General features: G+C 34.9%; 1 protein-coding gene across 3 annotated transcripts in view; it reads right to left on the bottom strand.

Moving 5' to 3' along the window:
• Positions 1–3,114: 3,114 nt before the first annotated feature.
• PPP2R5C (protein phosphatase 2 regulatory subunit B'gamma) overlaps positions 3,115–23,146 on the bottom strand; it is an 88,709-nt gene continuing 68,677 nt past the window's right edge. For all 3 annotated transcript variants that reach the window (XM_056345479.1, XM_056345481.1, XM_056345480.1), the window contains 8 exons: positions 21,541–21,649; positions 19,329–19,382; positions 16,607–16,777; positions 15,390–15,517; positions 13,750–13,851; positions 11,485–11,557; positions 9,058–9,174; positions 3,115–6,058 (listed from right to left, as the gene is read on the bottom strand). In XM_056345479.1, coding sequence (XP_056201454.1) covers positions 5,927–6,058; positions 9,058–9,174; positions 11,485–11,557; positions 13,750–13,851; positions 15,390–15,517; positions 16,607–16,777; positions 19,329–19,382; positions 21,541–21,649 — 886 coding nt within the window. In that variant the 3' untranslated portion in view covers positions 3,115–5,926. The remainder of the gene's footprint in view (positions 6,059–9,057; positions 9,175–11,484; positions 11,558–13,749; positions 13,852–15,389; positions 15,518–16,606; positions 16,778–19,328; positions 19,383–21,540; positions 21,650–23,146) is intronic.

Raw genomic sequence — 23,146 nt, 5'->3', positions numbered from 1 at the left:
TCCCATCCTAGCCTTGTTGGAAAGGCAAATTATTTTTTTTTAATGAAGAAAAATAGTGGTAGATACTCCTCTATTATACATACAGAATATAGTTACTGAGGCAGTGTTTAATACAACCCTCACCTATTTTTTCCCCGAAGTGTAGTTTGCTCACACACTATCATTCTTCTACACGCAAGTTGTATTTTAGGATTACATTTCATATGAAAAAACCAAAAGCGCTACCTTTGCTAGGCTGTCTGAATTCCACAAAGGCTACCCCATACCTGGTCCTGCCCGACTGCTTTCCAATGGAGGGAGAATTATCTACTTACATCCATGCAGTGTGTCTGTATAGGCCAAGCACCCCAAACCCCACAGGTTAAATGAACACCCTAGCCCTCAGGATGCTCATTAAAAGCACTGATAATGCTCTTAAGCAACCTAGATATGCCTTGAGTGTAACTCAGATTCTCTTAGGAGATTAGCTCAAGCTGTGGTTCCATGTGCTAGCATGCTCATTCTTCTAAACAGCTGTCATCTGCTGCACCAAAGTGTCACAGAATCTGCGTAGCTTACAAAGCAAGATACAGCATTTATTACTGTAAAATGGCTGCCAGGAAAAAAACTATGAGCAAGGAAAGTAAGGAGAAGAAAGCAGGAGAGAGAGCAAATATGAATTCAAGTAATTATTTCTATACCACTGCTGCTGAATTGCAGAGAAAGTAAGGTCACAAACCCCCCAAGTCTCATGTTACTGTAGGTTTTAAAAACAGAAATATTCCATGTGCAACAATACACTATGGTATAAAGAGTACGTCTAGGATTCTGATGTTTAAATGCTAGGCTACCTGCAACTAAAAGCCAATGTAGATAAGACACTGTATTCCTTTAACCACTTCCACCTCACCTACTGAGCCAAAGGGAGGGGAAGATGTAAATTAAGTTAAAGGAAATCAAAGCAAAGACAAGACAGACTAGCTTTTTGCAGTTCTCATGTTCAGTTGAAGACTACGGAGAGAAAAGGCTTTAGCTTGCTCAACCACGGTGAAAAATCATTTGCCTTGATCTACCTCTAGTTAACTATGAATGTCCTTTTTTTGGATACACAGAGGACCTGGCCCTTCTCATAAGTATGTGAGAAGCCACTGAAATCAGCCATCCAAAAGACAAGATTGCCAGTATGACACATTTCCCCTATAATTTAACTAAAAATGAGTACTTCAGCGAATCAGAGTAAGAACTAGCACTTGTCAAGACAGAAAAGATTTGCTCCTGGCAAATGCCATACAACATATGTAGACAGAAAACCTTTTGCATAAGTTATAAAAGAAACAACTTCATTAAAAAACAAACAGAAACAAAGATTGTCTTTTTCCTATATTTAACAATGATTTGCAAGTATTTGAGACCAAAACCAAAGCAAATAACCCAAACAAGCAAAAATCAGAGCAAATCACTTGTTCTCCCATCTTTAATCCTCTTGCATCTCTAATTCTGCAGCCAGAGTACTAGAGAAATTACTATGGCAAGGGTTTTACACTTGCATGAACCCCCTTACTGTGGTCCTTTGGATCACAAAAAAGCCTAAAATAGCTTGGGGCAATTGTGAATACCCTTCTCAGAACAGTGGAGGCCCTCTCTCAACACCACAGGGCTGATGCTTATGAAACTTCATGTTTTGTGTGTGCAGTCCTCCACCTGTGCGGGAGCGAATGCAGTCCCAGTATGACTGGGTTCTGAGAAAGCCAGCTGCAGTCACGCTGCTCTTCAATTATGTGAGGAAGGAATAATGTATTATCTTCTTTAGCTCCACCGTAGATCTTCCCTTGGGAAATTTTTCATACAAAATTTCTAACTACATCAAAGTTTTGTTTCATAGGGTAAAGACAGCCCAAGCCAAGTCTCACCATATAAAAGAAACCATAATCCAGAGAGATGGTGATATAGTAATTAGAATGGCAATTTCTTAATTAGCTACATGCAGTCAGAGTCTCCACAATCGTTGTGCACAGTAAGGACAAGACTCAAGGAGCAGAAATGCTCCACTTTTAGGTGGGTGGTCCATAATGGCATCCAGAACAATGCTCGGAATAACGTGGAATCATAGCTCTCCCCTTTACGTACACTTGTACTAAAGTAGTTTCCATACAGCACACCAACAAACCTCCAAACACAAGCATACTTGTGCTACACTAGCACTTTCCTTTCCACTTAGAAAAAGCCAAATCAAGCAAGCAATGCCAAAAAAAGTTGCTGGTCAAAGCTCCTGAGCTTAATAACCTTAAAAAGAAAGGATTAAAGTTCACTTCCTGAACACGCTTGCAACTCTGCAAGGGATTATGTAGAAAAATATCACTACTGTCAGTACTTTAAATCATCGTATTTTGAGAGGCATTTGACCCCGATTTTGTAAACTGTATGACTGAACCCTCAGTTGTTCCAATATCTACTTTTTGATTCACAATTCAGCTTAGGAGCTCATGTGACGAGTTTACTTCTGAGCTTATGTAGAAAACTATTTCTTTCAGCATGCAAAGGCTTGATTTATACCTCAAATCTTACATTTCTAACTCATCAGTAGTCAGATACTGACCACAGGCTTACAACAGCACTCCAACCCCCCACCCATCACCCCCGCCCCCCCCCAAAACCCACCACTTACTGAAACTCAGCTTTATGTGAGTTAATTTCCTCAGTCTGTTTGAAGACTTTAATGGATTCCAGAAGGCTGACAATTCCTACTGAAGACTTTTTTCCTACACCCTTGCCACCTGACCGCATACCATCACCTACCACACTATAATCCTTGATTTTATGGCTACTTTGCTTGAAGCCTGACAATATAGAAGTGTTACAGGGGAAAATATTATGGTATGAAAGGTGCGCCTTTCATATTTGTAGATTGGAGATTTATCAGATTCCTTTCAGTACTGACACTTGTTCTAAAAGTGTTCTGCTTTTTTACTGAATATCCATTATTCCTGCTTTTTTTACTAATGGCCTTTCTATTTTTTTTTTGCTTTTGTGAAATTTATGGTATTATTGTAATTTGTACAGAGGATTCTGCCAACAATGGCAATCTGAACACACCCCCAAATGCCCTGTGCTAAATTTAGTTTCATGATGAGCAAGTAAAATTCACATGTTCTTTATTTGTCCATATAATACACCATTTTTTTTCCCTAAAGTCTTAAAATTAGATAAAAGCATATTAAATGGCAGGTGTATGAAGTTCTTCAGAAACAATGCCAGAACAAAAAATCGAATTACAAAATGTTAAAAAATATGTAGGTACATTTGAACTTAACATTCCACTAACGCATAATGTTACAGATATTGTCTAATGAAAAATAATTGTGCCACTTACCTATTTTTGCTGTTTCTAGGAACTTTTTATTCTGTACATAGGACAATTCTGTACAAAATATGAAGTCTACATTTTTATTACTTATTACCATAAAACAAGGTACAATGTATGTACAATATTAAAATGAAGCCATACTAAAGCCACACTAAAAAGACACTTGTAATATTACTTTTGACATTCCTGATATACAGGTGTAATTTTGGAAAACAGGGGAAGGTGTCAGACAGAACTTTATGAAGAACAACAGTCACCAAAATTCTTCAATTTTTCTTTTTATTTTGGATGTATTAGTTTTAGAATGGTTTAGTACAGGATTATAAGTAGTATATAAATATTGACAATAAACATGCTAAACCATTAGTGGTGAAAGATTTTGGAATATTGCCTAAGCAAATGTTCAGTTGCCCAAAACTTCAAAGATGACTTTATGGTGAACTTTAAGCCTTTAAAAAATACTGCAATATTTCCCTTTTTGGTGAATGTTTATCTTCAATAAAGAACAGAAATAAAATCTAGACAGGGAAAGATGTTCTTATACGTTGAGCATCACACAATCAATCAAACATTGATATACAGTTCTTTTTTTTCCTTGGGTAACATAATTCCTTTCAGCAACCTCTTGCACAAACATACTGAACACCCAAAATCAAAGGTAACTGATAATCTACCAGCTAAAGATGGAAGTTCAAACAATGGTATATCAAAATACATAGACATTGCTTTACACAATTAAAAAAGCACCCTTTTTCCCTCAAAAGGAGAAGGCATCTTTAAACTGTTTTAATATAGTTTATCCTAATGGTAAAGCATATTCTTTTTCAAGTTTTACAGGAAATGTTTTCAGACACAGTGGACATTCCACTTAAAGGTTGGGTTGGTCTTTAAATTTAGTTGTTGTAAGCCAATATTCACCACCCACAATTTTCTTCCAACAGACAACGTAACAGTATCAGAAATTGAATGTTAAATGCAACCAACAAACAGCAGGCACTACATCTGCACAAGGTTACTACGAATGTCTGCTTTGCGCCATTTTTTTTTTTTTAATGGATGCAGGAGACGTTTTACTTCCTTAAAAAGTAAAACAAAACTATTTTTAAAGAAGCCACATTTTTATCTCTTTTATGCATCAAGACATTAAACATTAAGTTATATCATGTTACTGCCAGAGACGAAAGAAACTAATCACCCATTTAGAATAGCAGAACACATTTCAAACAGCTTGTAAGCAGGATAAGTAAGTCAAAATACTGGCCACCCTGAGAGAAATCAAATATTGAAGACAAAGCACTATATTTGAAAAGAGATTTTCCTCCCGTGCTTTTCCATCTACAACAAAAAGCTCATTACATGCAAGTAATCTTGTGGAATATATAGCAGCATTTGAAGATATTCAGCAACTCAGATGCATTTTCAGTTCACTTGTGAGGTGTATTTGCAGCACATGTGCTCTTTACAACAACAACAAAAAATATTTTCACGGTAAAATTATGGTCACTATCTCCTCAGCTCTTAGACTCATTTCAAAAGAAGCAGAATGGAATTCAAGGATCTGTTCTTTTTCCTATTTTAATAAGCTTGTGATGTTGTCTTTCCTGAAAGGTTATGTTCATTTCTCAGATAAAAACTGATGCAACTGAAATCACGCATAATATCTGCCACAGAATATTGAACTCCTAGAGCCCAAGAAAAATGCTGAGTATTAAAAGCTCAGATAAGGGAGAAAACAGTGAAAGATTATTTTACTGACTTGAAAAAACTGAAAATGAAGTTTTATATTCAGTCTATTCCCAGTCATAGTAAACAAATTTTTATTTTAGGAAAAATTCTTCTACCAGTTTGTATCTGGAATACTGGTGCTGTATTATACACTAAAGACTGGAAAATATGGCTTTAAATATACATAAAGTATTAGGACATGGTATATATAGACATGTATCTTTATCCTAAGTAAAGGAGAAATAAATTTACAGAATTCTTAGAAAGGAATGATGATTAAGGATTGTCATGAAAAGTTACCAGGTTGTAAGCCATGTTTTGTAATACGAAAGAATAACTGTATTTTCAAAACTGCTGGTATATTACAAGAGAGCAATAATGTGGAAACAACTGTAAAGTTGAGAAATCTTAGAAAAAGTTTAATATTTAAATTTTAAATACTTTTACTTTTGAAAACACACATTTATCATTAGTACCAACTATTGGTCACTCATTTATTTAGATGGAAAGAGTTCACAAAATGCTTTTCTCAAATATGACTATGAAACCTGCATGTTATCAGCCAGCTGGTACTATGATAACACCTCCAGGAAATTGTGTCCACTTGATTATAGTCAACCCAATATTCTGCATATGGAATTAGGTAATTTACCATTGTTTGAACTACTAATCTTGAGCTGCATACTCTATTAAGTTATTGCCTACAGAACTGGGTTGAAGAAAGCTTTGACTTTGTGGTAACTGATTGGTATGGCACAAAAAAGTAAGTTCTACTGTAGAACTGAGTCCAGAAAAAAAAACCAAACAAAAAACCCACCAAAAAACTGTTCCTCCAAAATAATATTTCACTGCAATAGTTTATTGCCCGTCATGTGATATTAATTCATCAGCTCTGCAATGTGATTCCAAGGCTTTCATGGTATAGATATCCTGAGGCAGTTCTGACTTGCGTCGCACAAGAGGACGATCTTTTTTCTGATCTTTCTGTGCCTGAAATAATAGAACAAAGTTGGCCAAAAATATTAATTAATAAACAATTATTTAAAAATACTTCTTGCACATCACTATGTTCACTTATGGGAAAATAAATTAAAAACCTATGGGGAAAAAGTTTATAAATTTCTCCTCTTTTTAACCCACCAGCTACCCAGTTCAAGTCTGGAAACCATTTTTTTTGCTAAGAGGAAAAATTAGAAACAACTAAGAAATTCTAAGCTATTGGCAATCATGACATTACTATCATGATTATCACTTGATACGATTTTTAAAAATAAAATTATCTTCTATCTTCTCACTTATTTTTCATTTTGTATGCCTCTACATGCAAGAGAAATGATTTTAAAGTTTCTCTGTGCTTCTAATTACCTGCATGAGTCACATACCTGAAAATTTAAGGTTCTGCTGTTATTTTTATCAATGCCCTCTCAAAAAAAGACTGTATTCCTATCAAAATACCTCTGAACTAACTACATAAGGGTGTTTTTATATAGTTCCCATGTCTGTCTCACCTACTGTAATTTGCCTGTTAGATTAATTATGTTTATTCATGTTCTTCTATAAAAAAGTCCTTAGAAAAATTCATTGGCTTTTACTTAGCCATTGATTTACTAGCATGTTCAAAAAGTTAGCAAGTTATGGTCGTCAAATTTTATTGTAGCAAAGACTATTCACTATAATCACTAACTGTAAGACCTCTTCTTTTACCATCAATTTTCGATGGTACTTAGCAAGGGATATATAACTGTCTCTCCAGCATCCACTCAAAGACTGATGCAAGAATGCTACCTAGCTTTCCTTCTGCAATACCTTAATACGTAATCAATCAATCCTTTTCCTGCCTTGTGACCCAGATTTATCAATCTCCTTGCAAGCTTTATACTTCTCACAGATTTCTCTATGTTTTTCTAATAAGAATTCCTGCTTCAAACCAATCTATAAGCTCTGCTAGGACAGGATCTCTGTCTTCGAAAAACAGCCTTATAATCCTTCTAATAATCTCATTTACTTCTTGCATACTTTTTTAGCAAGGAAAAGTGGGAAAGCATGCACTTGGGAGAGATAGCTAAGGAATGCTTGAACAGTTCCAACACAAGTTGCAGGATTTTATTTAGTTTACAATTTGTTTATTTTCCATTAGCACAATTTTTTAATCCCCACCCCTATCTAAAAACTGGGGAGGGGTGGCAGAAATTAAGTTAATCCATAGGAGTGCGATGCACTCGTTTTCCAGCTGGAACACTATCAAATAAGCTATATATAGCCCCAACACCATAGCTCTTGAATTCTTTGTAGAAAAGAAGGTCAGACCTCGGTAGGCTCCTTGGTTTTAGTTTGGGTTGCCGTTACTGTTTGCACTGTGTAATACTGGCTGAAATCCCCAAACACTTGCAGCAGCTTGGACTGGGAACTTTTTTCTTAACTGCCTGCCCCGAATACTAGTATATAGTCATACTTCGGCTGCTCTTCTTCTGGAACTGATGTTAGAGCACTCAGAGTTGGGAGGTATTAGTTTTATTTCTCTCTGGCCAGGATGGAGAGTGAACCAAAGTCTCCTAAGTCTTGAGAAAATGGTTATGTGCTAGAAAATAGCATAGTAAAAGATGGACGCTACCATCAACACAACTTTAAGATTAAGCAGTATGCTTTTTTGCTAATTATCTCATATGTATCAAGTATCAATTATCTTGTACCTTTATCCACTAGGAACTGGTTCTAGGTTCTGGAGCTAGTGAAAGGAGGCAACTCTCCCCATTTACCTGGGCCTGGCTAAGTAACCCAAAGTTTGAAGAAAGGCAGAGGTTTAGAAACTTCAATAAACCCAGTACTCCTCACTGACCAGCTCTAACTAGCATTCCCGTTCAGGGGAACGCTACCCTCATTCATTGCCCTGGACAGGGTGTAATTCAGCCACCAAGATTTGTGTGTAATGCACAGGGTTCCATTCCAGAGATAAGTGTTTAAAAAACAGCAATCACTGAGCATATCTTGGTGGCATTCCAGAATTTCTTTTGATTTCGACCTTCATCCAAAATGCCATAGAACAAGTAATAAATAAAATATAATTTTGCAGAATGATGACCCTGGAATTTTAAGAAAGTAATGTAGGTTAGGTTGACCTTATTGTCTGATACATTGGTTCAAATTAACTGACTATCTTTGATCTCAACCAGTTTTTCCAGCTCCAGATAATTTCTCTGGTCTTAAACATTGCTGGATTTAGAGATATTCATATTATTGATATTGCTACCAGACATCTTAGTGATACTGCAGTGCTCTCTGGCACCTCTCCATCTTCCATGAGCTCCAAGTTTAAATCTCAACTTTGAATGTCAGGATGCTAGTTTCACTTAACTGAAGTTAAATTAAAAAACACCTGAAAATTACAAAGCATTAGCTAAAGATGAAAAGACTGGAATGACCTTAAGACTCCTTGCCCTGTAGCAGGTAGTGGACTGTGACAGAGGGTAGACTGAGGAAGAAGACTCTTGAGTGGGCAAGACAAATGCACACTTTACACATTTTTTTCAAAAAATAGTAGCTTTAGCCACTAAGAAGGCTCTGAATAACAAGCAAACAAAAATGTCATTACTAGACTTTGACTATATTTTATACAAGTTTTCCTTATGAAAAAACCTAAACTGTTATATAGAGAATAGAACATGATGTGGTAGATAATAGCCATATTTTTAACTGTCCTTAAAGAATGTTCATTGTTCCCACTGTGACAAAAAAAGCTATTTCCAAGTGAAAAGAAAATTAGTTTCTATAGAATAAATTTCAAAAGAGAAGACACCAGAAATATAACACTTTATTCCTGGCTGCTAAAGTACCACTTAAAAGTAGCAGCTCTAATTAAGTTTATTACTCTGTGATACATGGTTACAGGGCTGAAAATACAACCCAAGTTTATGTCTATGATTAAGTCATTTAAAGTACTCTAAATTATGAATTACTTTTTTTTTTTCCTTTTACTCTTCATATGGCTTTACCTGACAAGCCTCTTCTTTCACTGTCTTTTTCAACATCTGCAAATCTTCAATTAAAGGCCCATCTGTTTCCATTGCAACAGGACTGTTCAGCAAACTCGTGTCACTGTACGTTGGGTACTAATAAAACGCAAAGTGTTAAAATAATCATTCGTAGTAGTAATACCTAAATATTAAGCGTGTATTTGAGCATTTGAATGGTATGATTAATCATTTGAGCTTAGCTTCAAATACCTTATGCTTCCAGGCACCAATTAATACATTTAAAAATGGAACTCAAATTTCACTTGTAAGAAACGTCCTTTTGAAAAATACAGTCAGAATACATAAAATATGCTTTGATTATCTGAGACTGAATTTTAAAATATTCAGATTTTGCCAGTACTGAATGTCTACTATGGCACTCATTTATCTGAAACCTTATCAATACATTGTGTCATAATTTGTGAACAGTGTAGCAACTGAAACACAGTAATTTTACTTTCTGGTGTAATTTTGTGTTGCAAGAGAATATATACTGTTAAAAGGCCAAATATGGTTAATGTACATTTAGAGTATTTTAAAACCAAAATATTACACTTTTCTGTCTTGAGAAAGTAAAACAGCCATAAAAGTCTTTCAGAAATTAAAAAAAATGATCTTGTAAAAACAGCCGTGTAGTCTCTAAAGCTTACTGTACAGCAATCTCTATTTTGAATTCTATTTTAATTCAGATGAGGTGTACGTGGTCTTGAAATCAAAATTCATTTACAAATAAACACACACTTTTTCATCCATTTTTCCTTATAATTTAGTATCTGAGTGTACCAATAACTTAATGCAGATGAGACAAAATAGAAAAAAGTGACAGAAAAGATCTAATGAATGTAATTATAATGATCCAAAATCTTAAAATGTATTTCTGTGTCATGCAGAGTCAGGAACAGCTTTGAACAACAAGAATTGTCAGTTATTAGACAAATTAAAAGTTAATAGAAATTCCAGGGGAAAAAAAAAAACCACCTTGAAAATCCATTATAAAGAGTGCTATAAGCATTTATATCCTTATATCAATTAAGTGAAGCACTCAGCGTTCAAATTATTTTAAATTGCTTCCAATTACTAGCTCTCTTCAAGCATACTATGCAGAACATACTGCATACACATTGTGTTAACCAGTTTCAGAGAACATAAGCAGTTACAAAAAATTACTTGGGAAGAAAAGGGTAAATTTACACTGTAGAACTGTTTTTTACTGCTACAACTCAATCCTCTTATTTAGCCAGCCACGCAATAGTTCACCACTTTGTGATAGCAAATGACCGTGTATATCAAGTGCTCTTCAAGCAAGGCTTTTTTTTGTATGGCTTATCTGATCAGAGGAATGTTTTGTCACTGAAAGTCCATTGCTGCTTGTATGAATGATTCTTTTTCAATTAAACTGACCTGTTGTCGATTGCCATTTTCTTTAACAAATTTTGAGTAGTTGACTAAATGTTCCCTAACAAATGCCACCAAAGAGAAAAAAAATTCCTCCTCCTTAGAAAAGATGACCCCATACTTTCTGTTTTAAAAGAGCACTGAGATCATAAAGTGTTCCACTTCTGTTTACAGAGTACCATTACTCCCTCTTCCAACACTTTAAACTCAGCTAGATGATGTTGGAAAGTTACAGTATAGAAAGTTTCTTGCTGCAGTATAGTAAAATTCTGGCTGCAAAGCAATTGAAACGCTTGGGGTTTTTTTTCCCCGTAGCAGCAATCAGTATAATTGAGAGAAAGGAAAATGGGCAGCATTTGCCAAGCAAATTAAATAGGGGGTGGGAGCCCAAGCCAAACCATCCCCTCCTCCCATAATTTCAAAATACAATGAATAGTCTAAAGGACCTTTGTTTCTTTATCAAAATTTCAGTTACATCAAGTAATGCCTGACAGGATGTTTTCCTTTTTAGTAAGAACCTGAGGTGCAGGTTCACCGGAAGACTGGACCAATGCAAGTATGAGAATAAATGCAGCAGACAAGAACATACAAGATTACTTTAATCCATTTGACACAGAGGAAAACTAACCAGTCATAACTCAATAGTTTACAGAACGATCTCTTTTGTAATATATTGTTTGCAAAACAGCTTTTCAAGATAAACCAATTATGGCATCTCTGTATTTTCCATAATTTTGCACAATAACTTTTCAAACCGCAATAGAGTATATCTCCTATTGTAAGAAAAGGAAAAAGTACTTCATATCATACTTTTCAGAAAACCTTCTTTTAAAAAATAATTACTTGCACAAGAGAAAGGTTACAAATTTTAAAAGTACTTTTATTGTATGTCTTTCATAATACAATTAGTGAAATTGCTTTATTTCCATGATCAGTCAGACCTGTTTTCCCCACTTACACTTAACAAAACTAAAGTATTTAAACAGGAACATGTTAATCTTTTCTAAATACCTGGGGATTTGATTTGGCTAGATTTTCTATTTTAACCCATGCTTCTTCCCGTTCCTTCGATTTTAGCTTCTCTCTGGAAAAAAAAAAAACCCCACCACTTAGAAGCAAAAATGGCAAAAGCAACTTGGTGAATCTTGCATCACAACTTGTATACTTTTTAAAAACATGAATATATTCTTCTGGTAAGAATTCAACAGAATAAATTATTTAGCTATGGCTTTCAGCCTACTGCCCAAAATATCACTTACTGTTGACAGGATAATTTGCATCATATCAATATCCCATGATCACAAAGCAACATTAAAAGGGAAAAAACCCATGTTTTCTCATGAAAGCAACAAACTAGCTGATACCAGTTTATCTTTAATACTGTACATTATTAAAAGGATTAAAATTAAAACAAAGAAGTCTTGATCTATGTTGAAAATGTGTTTGTGTTTTCACTTTACAATATTTGAATTCTATATTGAAATATAAGAAACTAGTATCTGACCATAGAAAAAGGGCAGAGATACTTAGATTCTTACTGCCTGTCCAATGGCTTTAGGTAAAGTTTAAAGTAAAGAGCCCAGAGACATTTTGAATTGGACACCAATGGGGAAGTACCAATAAACACACACTCATTCAAGGGAGTCACAAGTCAAGAGGGATTACACAGGATGGTTTGGTCTGGTTTGTTTTGGTTGGGGTTTTTTTCGGGGTTTCTTTGGGAGTTGGTTTTTTTTTTTTTAAATTTAAGTAGGAAAGGTTTGTTTCTTTATGCCTAATGTATACAAAATGTTAAAGTCGAGGGGTTTTCTCCTTCCTTTCTAACAGATAAATAACTTAATGTAGAGACTAGAGTGAACAGCTGTCTTTGAAAGGTGGTAGAATTTCAAAGGGCTTTGAGCTTAAAAGTGCTAAAAAAGCTGTCAGGCTTCACTGCATAGAGCAGATGATTCAAATGTAAAAAAAATGTTATATTCAAGCAATACACAATTTTCCTCCAACTCTCTATTAAATGAAGAACTCTAACCAGCCCCTTTTAAGTTCTTGTGTGGTGGTGGATTTTTTTTGTTGTTTTCTTATTATGTCACTCAGCACCCTGCCTGCCTTAGTTCACACTCAAAATGCCGCTGCCCACCCCCCTAACCCCAAAATACAGAAGAAAAGGTTGCTTTCCCATTTAAAAGGGATTCTACTTATTTGCTATGAGGCAAAACAAATTTACATAGTCTTTTTTTAAAAAGCCAATGTTCACATTTTGTTATCTATGAACACACATATTTAAAATTCATTATACTACAAGATCATTTCTACTTAAACTATATTAAGGAACTTCAAAACTTGTACAAATTCATCTACATTAAGAATGTGTACTACTTCCAGTATGCTGGTTCAAAACAGGTGTGTAATTTGAACCACTACTTGAAGGAATCCCTGTTCACTTTGAAATTAAAACTAAATTCAGATCCAGGTTATTTTCAGTACCCACTTTCTAATTATGCTCGCCAGCCCGTAAAATGAGAGCCAAGTCATTAATACTTTTGACTTCTCAATCTCCCTTTAGTATATTTAGAATATGAATATTCAAAAAATTTTATTTATAAAAATATTTTAACACTATAAAATGATAGTATTATAAAAAATAGAGGAACAGAATATAAGTAACTATGAACTGCGTTTTTGGGAACAAACCAGAAAAATCTGGAATTCAGAAAAATTCCAAATCCCTGCTGTGTTCACCGGCCTATGCAAGAATATACTAAACTCAGCGGGATTCTTCCAACAAATGAAGTACAAATGCCCCTGTATTACAATCAAGTAACAACTTTATTTTTGGTAATTTTTAGAAAAACACGCATATGTGCTAACACATAATGCAATGCTGAAAAATACTGGGAAAGTTTTGGGAAGAACTAAGTGACAACATGAAAGAAAATAACACTGGGTAAACAAAGCATGCTAAAATAAACAGGATGTAAACTAAACTGTTTAGCGAATCTTTTATACTGGCCTCCACGATCAGCAGTGTCCCTCTGAAAAAAATTAATTTTTAGGAAGCTGGTGACCCTCTGTAGTATTAGGTCAAAAACTACACAAAGCATCCTATTCTTGAGATTTTACAGTTCATATATAACAAGAAGTTTCACCAATTTGATTTTGAGACTGCTGTACTATTATCCAATGGGCAACTTCCCACTAAAGACACAGTAGTTTTTCAGAGCTAAAGCACTCTGAACAAATTATTCAAGAACAGACAGACACACTGACATGAAAACTTACTTCAGTTTTTCTGCTTTAAATTGCTGTGTGCAGTCATCGAACAGTTTTTGGTTCATCTCCATGAAGAGTTTCAGAGCATTGTATATCAAGCCATGTATTGTCCTATAAGTAAAACTTCTGGTTGAAACTCAGAGTACTTTAAACTTTGAAATCTATTTTTTCTGGTCAACAGTAGCCAATAGCCTACATAACTGGAAAATTACATCATTTCAGAATAAGTGGAAACAAAACTAGTTAGTGGAAGTTTCAGTTTACCCTCAAAAGGGCTAATACAAGTACTAAAATTACCAAATTTGAATGCAGTTTTTTTATTCTATAGTACTACTTGTCACTTACACTTTTGATGTTTGAACTTCATTTTTAATGTGTATCAATAAAGGACTAGTTTTGAAATTTAGTAGCTGACACTAACCAAACTAGGGTTACTAGAGAAAATGCAAGATGACATTGAAGATCTTGAGATAAGTACCTTACTGGCAACTGACAGATTCAGGAAAAAAAAAAAAATAGGTAGTGATTAAAAGGAGCCTAGGAAAGACCATTCATTCTGAAAACTGCCACACAGCAACAACACTCACTTCAACACAATTATGCCAGGACTCTAGAAAAGTGTTAGAAAAGTGAAGTGGAAAGCATCAGAAAAGTTAAAGAAAAATTAATCTGCTTTATGAAGAACTTTTACAAAATAATTTACAGTTCCAGACTGTAATCTATTGCTGATCATTAAATCCAATATGCAATCAGTTATACAATTACTTCGTATCGTACGTGTGAGTTACAAGTAAGAGTGCAGCTGTACTGGGTAGCATGACTTCTACTCAGAATAAAATGAATGCATGGCCTTGAAAGCCAGACAAAACCACCAACAGCAATCCACATTTACTATGTACAATTGCACCACTGAAACAGAATTTTATTACTGAGTACATTATTTGTTACTGTTTACACCCAGTGACAGTAACCAATCACTTTAACCTCCATTTCTTTTCCTGTGTTTAGTGGCAGATTGATTACTCATGCTTGGGCAACCCATCAGTCCTCAATTCATGGCCAGTGCTAGACTGTTGATACTTTCACTTTCCCAGCAGTTGCACAACTGCTCAAACAAAGAGGCACTTTACAATGGAACAGCCACAGAAAGGAGCTGACCAGGACTGTTTCCATGCATAAGTACTAAGTTATTGGGGGAAAAAAAAGTGAAAACAGTCAATGGAGAAAGAAGAGAAAACAATAAATGGGAGGAAAAACGGAAAGGAAAAAAATGACCTCATCTACAGCATATTCACTAGAATGTAGAAGAAAAGGAAATCAGCAAAGAGGTTAAAGATCAGAAATCAAAGTTAAGTCTTTAGAAGTATCTGAACTACGATAAATGCCAAATTTGCTTCATATTAATAAAAAATCATGGATTAGATGCACTAAAACACTGCTGCTTGTTTAATGAAAAAAGGAACAACTATCTCCTTCAATTCTTAGTATTTCCTACAAATTTTGACACTCCTTACCCAGCAACTTTAATGTCACAGAATAAACAGCTCAACAAATTGTTGTAACTAGCAATCAAAGATGTGAGCCACTTTTAAGCCTAAAACTAGACGTAAGTGAAGTAGCAGAATTTTATTTGTAGAAGCGTTTCTTACTTGTTCCAATGCGTCTTTGAATTCCGGTACAAGGATGGAAACATGATGGGTAAAATCTTTGCTGCATTATCACTAATTAAACTCATAATATATTCATTATTCCAGTAGTATAATGCTCGCTCTGCAACCTAAGATGACATGAAAAAAGAAAACACTTATTCAGAAAATCTCTTAAAGAGCAAATAATTGAAATGTTTGTCAAATACAGAATCATAGAATCACTTAGGTTGGAAAAGACCCTTACATCAAGTCCAACCATTACCCCAGCACTGTCAAGTCCATCACTAAACCATTTCCCTAAGCATTGTATCTACATGTCTTTTAAACATTTCCACGAACAGTGATTCCAGCACTTCCCTGGATAGCCTGTGTCAGTGCTTGACCACCCTTTCAGTGAAGAAATGTTTGCTGATATTCCATCTAAATTCCCCCTGACCCAACTTCACACTGTTTCCTCTTGTTCTATTGCTTGTTACTTGGGAGAAGGAACCAAACCTCACCTGTCTACTACCTCCTTCCACGTAGTTGCAGAGAGCAATAAGGTCCCCCCTGAGCCTCCTCCTCTCCAGGCTAAACACCCCCAGTTCCTCAGCTGCTCCTCACAGGACTTGTGCTCTGGGCCTTTCACCAGCCTCGTTGCCCTTCCCTGGACACGCTCCAGCACCTCAGTGTCCCTCTTGTACGGAGGGGCTCAAAACTGAACACAGTATTCAAGGTGTGGCCTCATCAGTAAGGTAAGAAAAGTTTCAGCTCTAGGTTTGGAATTTTTCTAGTGCAAATGGCAGTCATGGAGCTGACTGAAAGAGATATGGAAAAATTTTTCTTTGATAGGGACATGATTCAAACTGTAACCTATGAACGCTGAAATTCAAGCAAAACGTTCTCCCAAAGAAAAGAGTATTTGTAGAACTCTGTTACAATCAGTGAATGGAAACATTACGTACCAAAAGAGTTCAGGTACTTCTGAGAACAGCAAGCTTTTAAGCTTTTATGTTAAGCATAACGCTGAAGTCAATCACCCAATACGGATACATGTACAGCATTCTTAAAAGAAACAATAAAGCTAACATTTGGTTCCCTAACATTTGACACAGAATTGAGGACTTTTTTTTGTGCAACAAATACAATTCATCATGGTGAGTAATAGCATGTCTTTAACATTAACAAGTCTGCTTTATAAAAATCCTCGTATTAGCGTACATTCAGTAAGTACAGACCTGAAAGTGTGGACTGGACACGCATTTGGCTAGCTGTCTGAAAAGAGGCTCCATAACTTTTACAAATTCAGATGGTTCAATAACATCTAAAATTTCTTCTAGTTCATTTAAAAACATGACTTCTTTTGGACTGTGAGTCTTTGGCCAGTATTTCAGCAGTGCCATTACAACCTGTAGAGACAAAGTGAACATAATCTTCATGATAATTTGACTTTACTTTGCATTAAATTGTAAGTCATTAAGAACTCTGGTATTTTAAACAGAACACAAAACTCAGATTTCTTTTCCCATGTGACAGCAGTGATCAGATATGGTTCATTGTCACAGAAATAACTGCTAGTAGGTCTAAAAACACTTCTTCAGAAAACAAAGTCATACACGTAAAAGACATATTCAAAAATAACAATCAGAAGACTACAGAAAGTAACCTGACATCTAACTTAACATGATCAAAGTGCAAATTTCCTACTATACTATCTGCTACTTCAGTGGTCACAGCTTTCAATCTCTAATTTCTTGGAGGCATACTCCAAAGCTCAAGAAATTTTATATCATATTTAAAAAAGAAATTTGTTCTAAATACTCAAATTGACAGGTAACCAACTATTCTAAGCATGCTGCTCTTAAACAGTGAGTTTTATTTAATTGACTGTATTACTATTTTCACAGCCTTAACTTTATTCATGATTATCATTTACCTCGCTTGCTGAAGCAGTTTTTGCCTAGCAAACCATGAATGCTCGAAAGATGGGGGGGCAGAGGTGGGGTTGGGGGTGGGATCCATGAAAATCTCATCTACTGAATATATAAGTTGAAGAATTTAACTCTGAAAAGTGATACTAGTCTAGCAGTTAAATATATCCAGACATTATATTTATTAGTGGAGTTACCAATTATATCATAATTTATTCAAGAATCTTCAAAAATGCACAATGTTATATTGAAGGAGTAACAACTCTTGTGCTGTTAGCAATTCTGATTTAAGGAAAATGCGAGTAGACACAAATGTTTTTGTTATGAAAGGATGATGATTTTTTCCCCAAAGATGTCAGTTTTAAAACCACAGTGTAAGATTTTTTTTTAAAAAAAATATAAAAACTGTTTTCCATCTGTGGCAATTTGGTGCCAAACAGTATTCAAATAGGAAGACATTTTCCTTCATGACATTTAAAACATGTTAAATACTTAAAAATTACTACCATAGCATTCAATCTTAAATGTAGGTATTTTTGATGAGAAATGAATACAACCTTGAACATATAAATTTATAAATGCTTTTTTTCATCATTAAAGATTCAAAAGCCACATAAAAACCAAAAATATGACAGCGTCTGTCTAATCTTAGATTAAGAACTGGAGAAAAAACAAAACAAAAAACCAACGACAAAACAGTACAGACTCCCTGAAAAAACTCTTTAAGATAAAGTTTGTATTTGTCTTTTTGTGTAGTTTAAAAGTTAAAACAGACCACTAGCCTTTCTCTCAGAGAATAATTTTTCTCTCTCATATATGAAAAAAAGCAGTCTTTTTGTTTTCTATAAAAATGTCCTCCATTTCAGAAGTCCAGCTTTTTATCTTTAAAAAGTATATGCAATATTTAATATTGCATGTTGACAAGACAATGCAGTAAGAAATCAGTGCATCTTTCATGTATGTATTATTTAATCATGAAAGACGACACTGTGTCCTCAATGAAGCCTTGGGAGATTTACACAGATTTTTTTTAATAAGATGTCAGAAAGTCTCATATGACAATTATAAGGGGAAACAAAGCATTTTATTTTGCAATGACCAGAATTTTTGAAGGGGAACATAGTACTTCAGTGATGCATGTGCTAAGTTTTTAAAGAATGTTGTAATCATGTACTAATTTGGGATCAAAAAGGGAAGCAGAGCTGGATGCATATTAGTTCAGATTTGTACTAGGAAATATGTGACATAGCTGATGTCTGAAAGAAAGCTAAGATTTCAAGATCTCATATAGCACAAATGACAGAATGTCTGAGATTTGATATTTTAACAAGTATTAAAAGCTCCAAGTGGAAGAGAGTTCTTGCTCAGCTGCATACTTACTTTCTTTCCATTTCCAAGAATTCCAGTTTCCATTTTACAACACAAACAGTTATAATCTAATAATGTGCACTTTTGTTAGTAGCAATTTACTTAGTGATTAAACATATTAGTTTTTACCTACTTAATATTGGGTGTAATGAGGCAAACCGCTATATACTATTGAGGATAATTAAAAGCATTCATCTGTACAATTATGTGCAGCCAGATCAAGGTCTGGTTTTGTCTATGGTCCAAACTTGGTAGACAAGAACAGGATCTGACTCAAAAGCCTTGCATCAGTAGGTAGCTCTGTCTGCCAGAAATCTGTGTTCCATCATAAGATCAGTCTCTGAACAGAGCACAGTTCAGGCAAGCTAATTTCTGACTAAACTGCTTCTGGATCAACCATCTCATATCCAGTCAGGCAGAACAAAATAAGCAGAATAAACTCTGGTCTGTCTGTAAGAGGTATATTCTTAACGTTTTAATTAATTTTGGACATTCCAAAAACTCTTGGATAAACTGAATTTGATACATCAAAATGGTTAAACATTCGTCTCTTCCTAACAATTATATATAAATACTTTGTTCCCAAAACCTCCTTAAACAGTCTACAGATGAAAGGGATATTAATATTCCAAAACACATAATAATAACACAATAAACTTACTGGTTCTGTAAGCGTGCTGTCCTTTTCTAAAAACTGAACTACACAGTATGCCAGCTACAGTAAAAGAAAAAGATTTTTATTAATGCTCACTGTGAAACTGAACACACTTTGAAATCACTAGCACAAGTGGAGAACATTACTTAATTCAAATAAAAACACAACAGTTTTTCTGTGATTGTACAAAAATTATATGGCAGACAATTTAAAACAACAAAAGGGTAAATACGCTTTACCAATTTTTTCCAACCTTTGCAAGTCTGTCCCCACCTTTTTCTGGGTTATAATATAGACAAACACATAATTTGATGTTTTATTTTTAGACCTAGTACTTTGCATTTCAGCATACTTCATCTTTTCAAATACAGAATTAAAAATAATTTTAACATCATTATAAACAAATCATATTAACATCATATAAACAAAAAATAAACATTAACATTTTGGTGTCCCATGCTGATTTAATAAGTATTTTCTGTTTCATAACCTAAGTTAGTTATGAATGCATCCAACAGTTTTAAGTCTTAGGATTTTCTATATATGAGAACTCAGGATACCTAAGCGTATCCGTGCAAAGCTGACGCAAGCCGAGGCTGAATTACGGTATTTACCATTTCTGAGAATGAGACAGTCTGTCTAAAACATGAACTATTACATTCCCTCCACTCGACAGGCCCATAGTCCTAAAGTGGGAGGATCACTGCACACCTCATGACCTGTTTAACTATTTTTCCGATGTCTCTCCGTTTAGGGAAGTTCAGCTGATGAGCCCAATTCCTCTCTTGTTTTTGATGATTGCTACCAAAAATGTCCCCAGGTAATCTGAGGAATGTACACAGACTTACACGTAGTGTTCTTCACTGTTCTAAAGCAAATTTGAATTGAATATAGAAACTAGCTTTCTTCATGTATATCTAGATTTGGCAGCAAATCCTTCTGAATATCTGCCACTGCTTCAATCTGAATTGTTGTGGTTTTACTCTGCTGTTTCACACACTAAGTTCACTTGAAGTGCTTTCCTATTTTATTCAGCAGGACATGAGAGGCATCCCTATGTCACGATCTTCTTTTTACTGATAGTAATGAGGAATGTAAATCACCTAAAGGTTTTGGAGAATTAGTTTGTGAATTAAGGAAATAGAGCAACCTGTCTCAGGTAGGTAGGAAGAAAAGGTGGCAATCAAAAGGTGGCAATCACAGATGTCTGCACTAATTGAGATTATAAGAAAGGTCTGATTAGCCACAATCTGATTATGTTTATAACATTAGAAAAAAAAATAAATCTTCTGAAATGGGAGCAACTCTAGCCTACAGCTTCAACAGGAACTGTTATGAGTCCCAGCAGGCAAGATCCAAATCAAATGCTTATAAGCATCTGTCCTCATTTCAGGTGGGATAGAGCTGATATTCTTCCTAGTAGCTGGTACAGTGGTAGAGAACTGTAATTATACAAATGGTGCTCTTAACACAAGTTGTTATTATTTGAAGAAATGCTACTGAAAATTTGGGAGTACTTGAACTTACGTAGAAAAACTTACAAATTAAAAAGCAAAGCTGTGTAACAACCTCAGAGAAAATTTCAGCACATCACAATAATACTGTATTTTCTCCAATATTGCATTATTTCCCACTCCTCTAGGAATTCTGAATGCAACTAAAGTCAGCAGAGAAAAGATACAGCTGGTTTAAAAGTACCATACTCTAAAAAAGATCTACTGAATTGAATAATGATGTCCCTATAAATGCTCAATTCCTTTCAAAACATCAACAGTTTTAAGAAACTGAATTCAGCTGATATTCTCCATGTAGTTTAGAAAAACTGTTTATAGACAACATTCATTAAGACCATAATTTTCTGCAATTTTTGTGTATCTAAACATTACAGACAAGAACAAGATAAACAAAAAATGTTTTGTGCGGATAAATATCATGAAGTCTCACATTAACAAACTACTTCACGTGTTTCATCTATAAACAATACAGAGTGCTTTAAAAAAATATTTATTTATGCACACACACATTTATTTTCAAATTATTTTTCCCCCCTCAACAAATGAAGCATTATACGCACATATATTAAGCAGTTTCCCCAATGTCAGTTAGCAGGGGAAATGAAGCTTATAACAGAACCCACATCGGAACAACCAGAGTCCCTCTGACCTCTCAAGACAAACTTCCTTTAACACTAGTATGAAAAGTACCAAACAAAACCTACCTGTGGATGGTAGACACTGAGTGATTTCACTTTGTGCAATGGTAACAAAACCTTCAATAGGAATATTTTGTGCTCTTCTTTTAATGGTAAGGCAAATCCATTAATTATGCTGCCATGGAAAGATTTAAAAAGAAAAACCCGTAATTATACAAAATCTGCACAACTGTATAGGATATACCAAAATCTTTATTTTCAGCACTGTTTTTTTCCCCAATCTCCTGGAGAACATGATTCAACACAAAAATTTACAAATTAAGGATGCACCAGAGACTATTTAATTTTTGATCCAGTTCTCTAAAGATTAAAAATTAACAAAATAGTCAAATCAACCTCAGCCCATCCCTCACCCAAATCTTTCGCTGGTCCTAAGTTCTTCTTTCAAGCAACATATATGACTATACCGACACTTCGGATTCCATTCACTATGAACTATTCACTGTCCTCAGAGCTTTTAATACATGCTTCTCCCAGTTTCTTCATGGTATTAAAGAACGAACCAAAGACTGGATGTGGAAGAGAGAAATCCAGCACAGCAGACAAGTGAAAACATGCCTTTTACTACAATGTTACTATTTCTGCAAGACCCTAGCATGTAACAAAACAGCACTCCAGCACATGACATCCCAGTTACAGGTGAGTGCACATGTGGCTCAGTACTGGGTCAACAGCACCTTTACCTAAGAACACACTACTAGAACAGCAGTTTGCATTCCCTCACTTTCCTAGCATTAACATCAGTTAAAACTTCCAGAACCCAACTGCCTACTTACTATTTTAAATCCTGTTTTATTTATTCTAATGTTTTTCTCTTCACCCACAAGAACAGAAGGTACCCAGGCAAAAGGAACCTAACAAACCTACCTTAAAAAACCCCATACACATTAAAAAGTTCAAAGTTTCATATATTTCAGAGCTCAGAAATCAGATGATGACCCAGAATTTAAGCTTACTAAATAACACTTGTTCACCCTTGCTAAAAAATGCTTAAAATAATTTCTATTAGTAATGACTGTAGAAGTATTTTGAGGATATGAGGCTATTCCTCGTTAAGTCTTTCAGTGCATAATATCAAATCCCCATTTCTACATTAACATTTCTATAGTGTTCTTTCCACAACTTCCACATGCTCAACAGATATCTTTTAATTTCATTTAAAAAACCCAAAAAGTTTCTCCAAGATGTTTTAAGGGTTAAGCACAAAAAGGAGCAGAATTATAGGGCAAGTTTGGCCTTGATTGAGTGGGAAAAAATTCTGCAATCCTGTCAAGAGATGTTTGTCAGAAAAAAAACGTAACCTCATTAGTAGTTCCTACTGTAAGTGTTCATATGTACAGTGCTGTACAGCATTTAGAAAAGGAAAAGAATGAAATCCAGTACTTTAGCAGGAAATTCCATTCCTCTTTACTTCTGACAAGTCAAAATCCAGGAACCCAACTGAAAACTGTTACTCCTAAGAAGCTCTCTGTCAACAGCATGCCGTGTGAAACTCCTTAATGGACTGGAAGAACAACCAATACAGAACAGTTACAGTTTGGAAGCCTCATTTAGCTACTGGAAATTTTGATTTGGAAGCCTGAGGGAAAAAAAAAACCAAACTTATCTTTTA

Source organism: Falco biarmicus, chromosome 7 (assembly GCF_023638135.1).
Source record: "Falco biarmicus isolate bFalBia1 chromosome 7, bFalBia1.pri, whole genome shotgun sequence".
NCBI lineage: Eukaryota > Metazoa > Chordata > Aves > Falconiformes > Falconidae > Falco > Falco biarmicus.
This window is presented reverse-complemented; position numbering and strand designations above follow the sequence as displayed.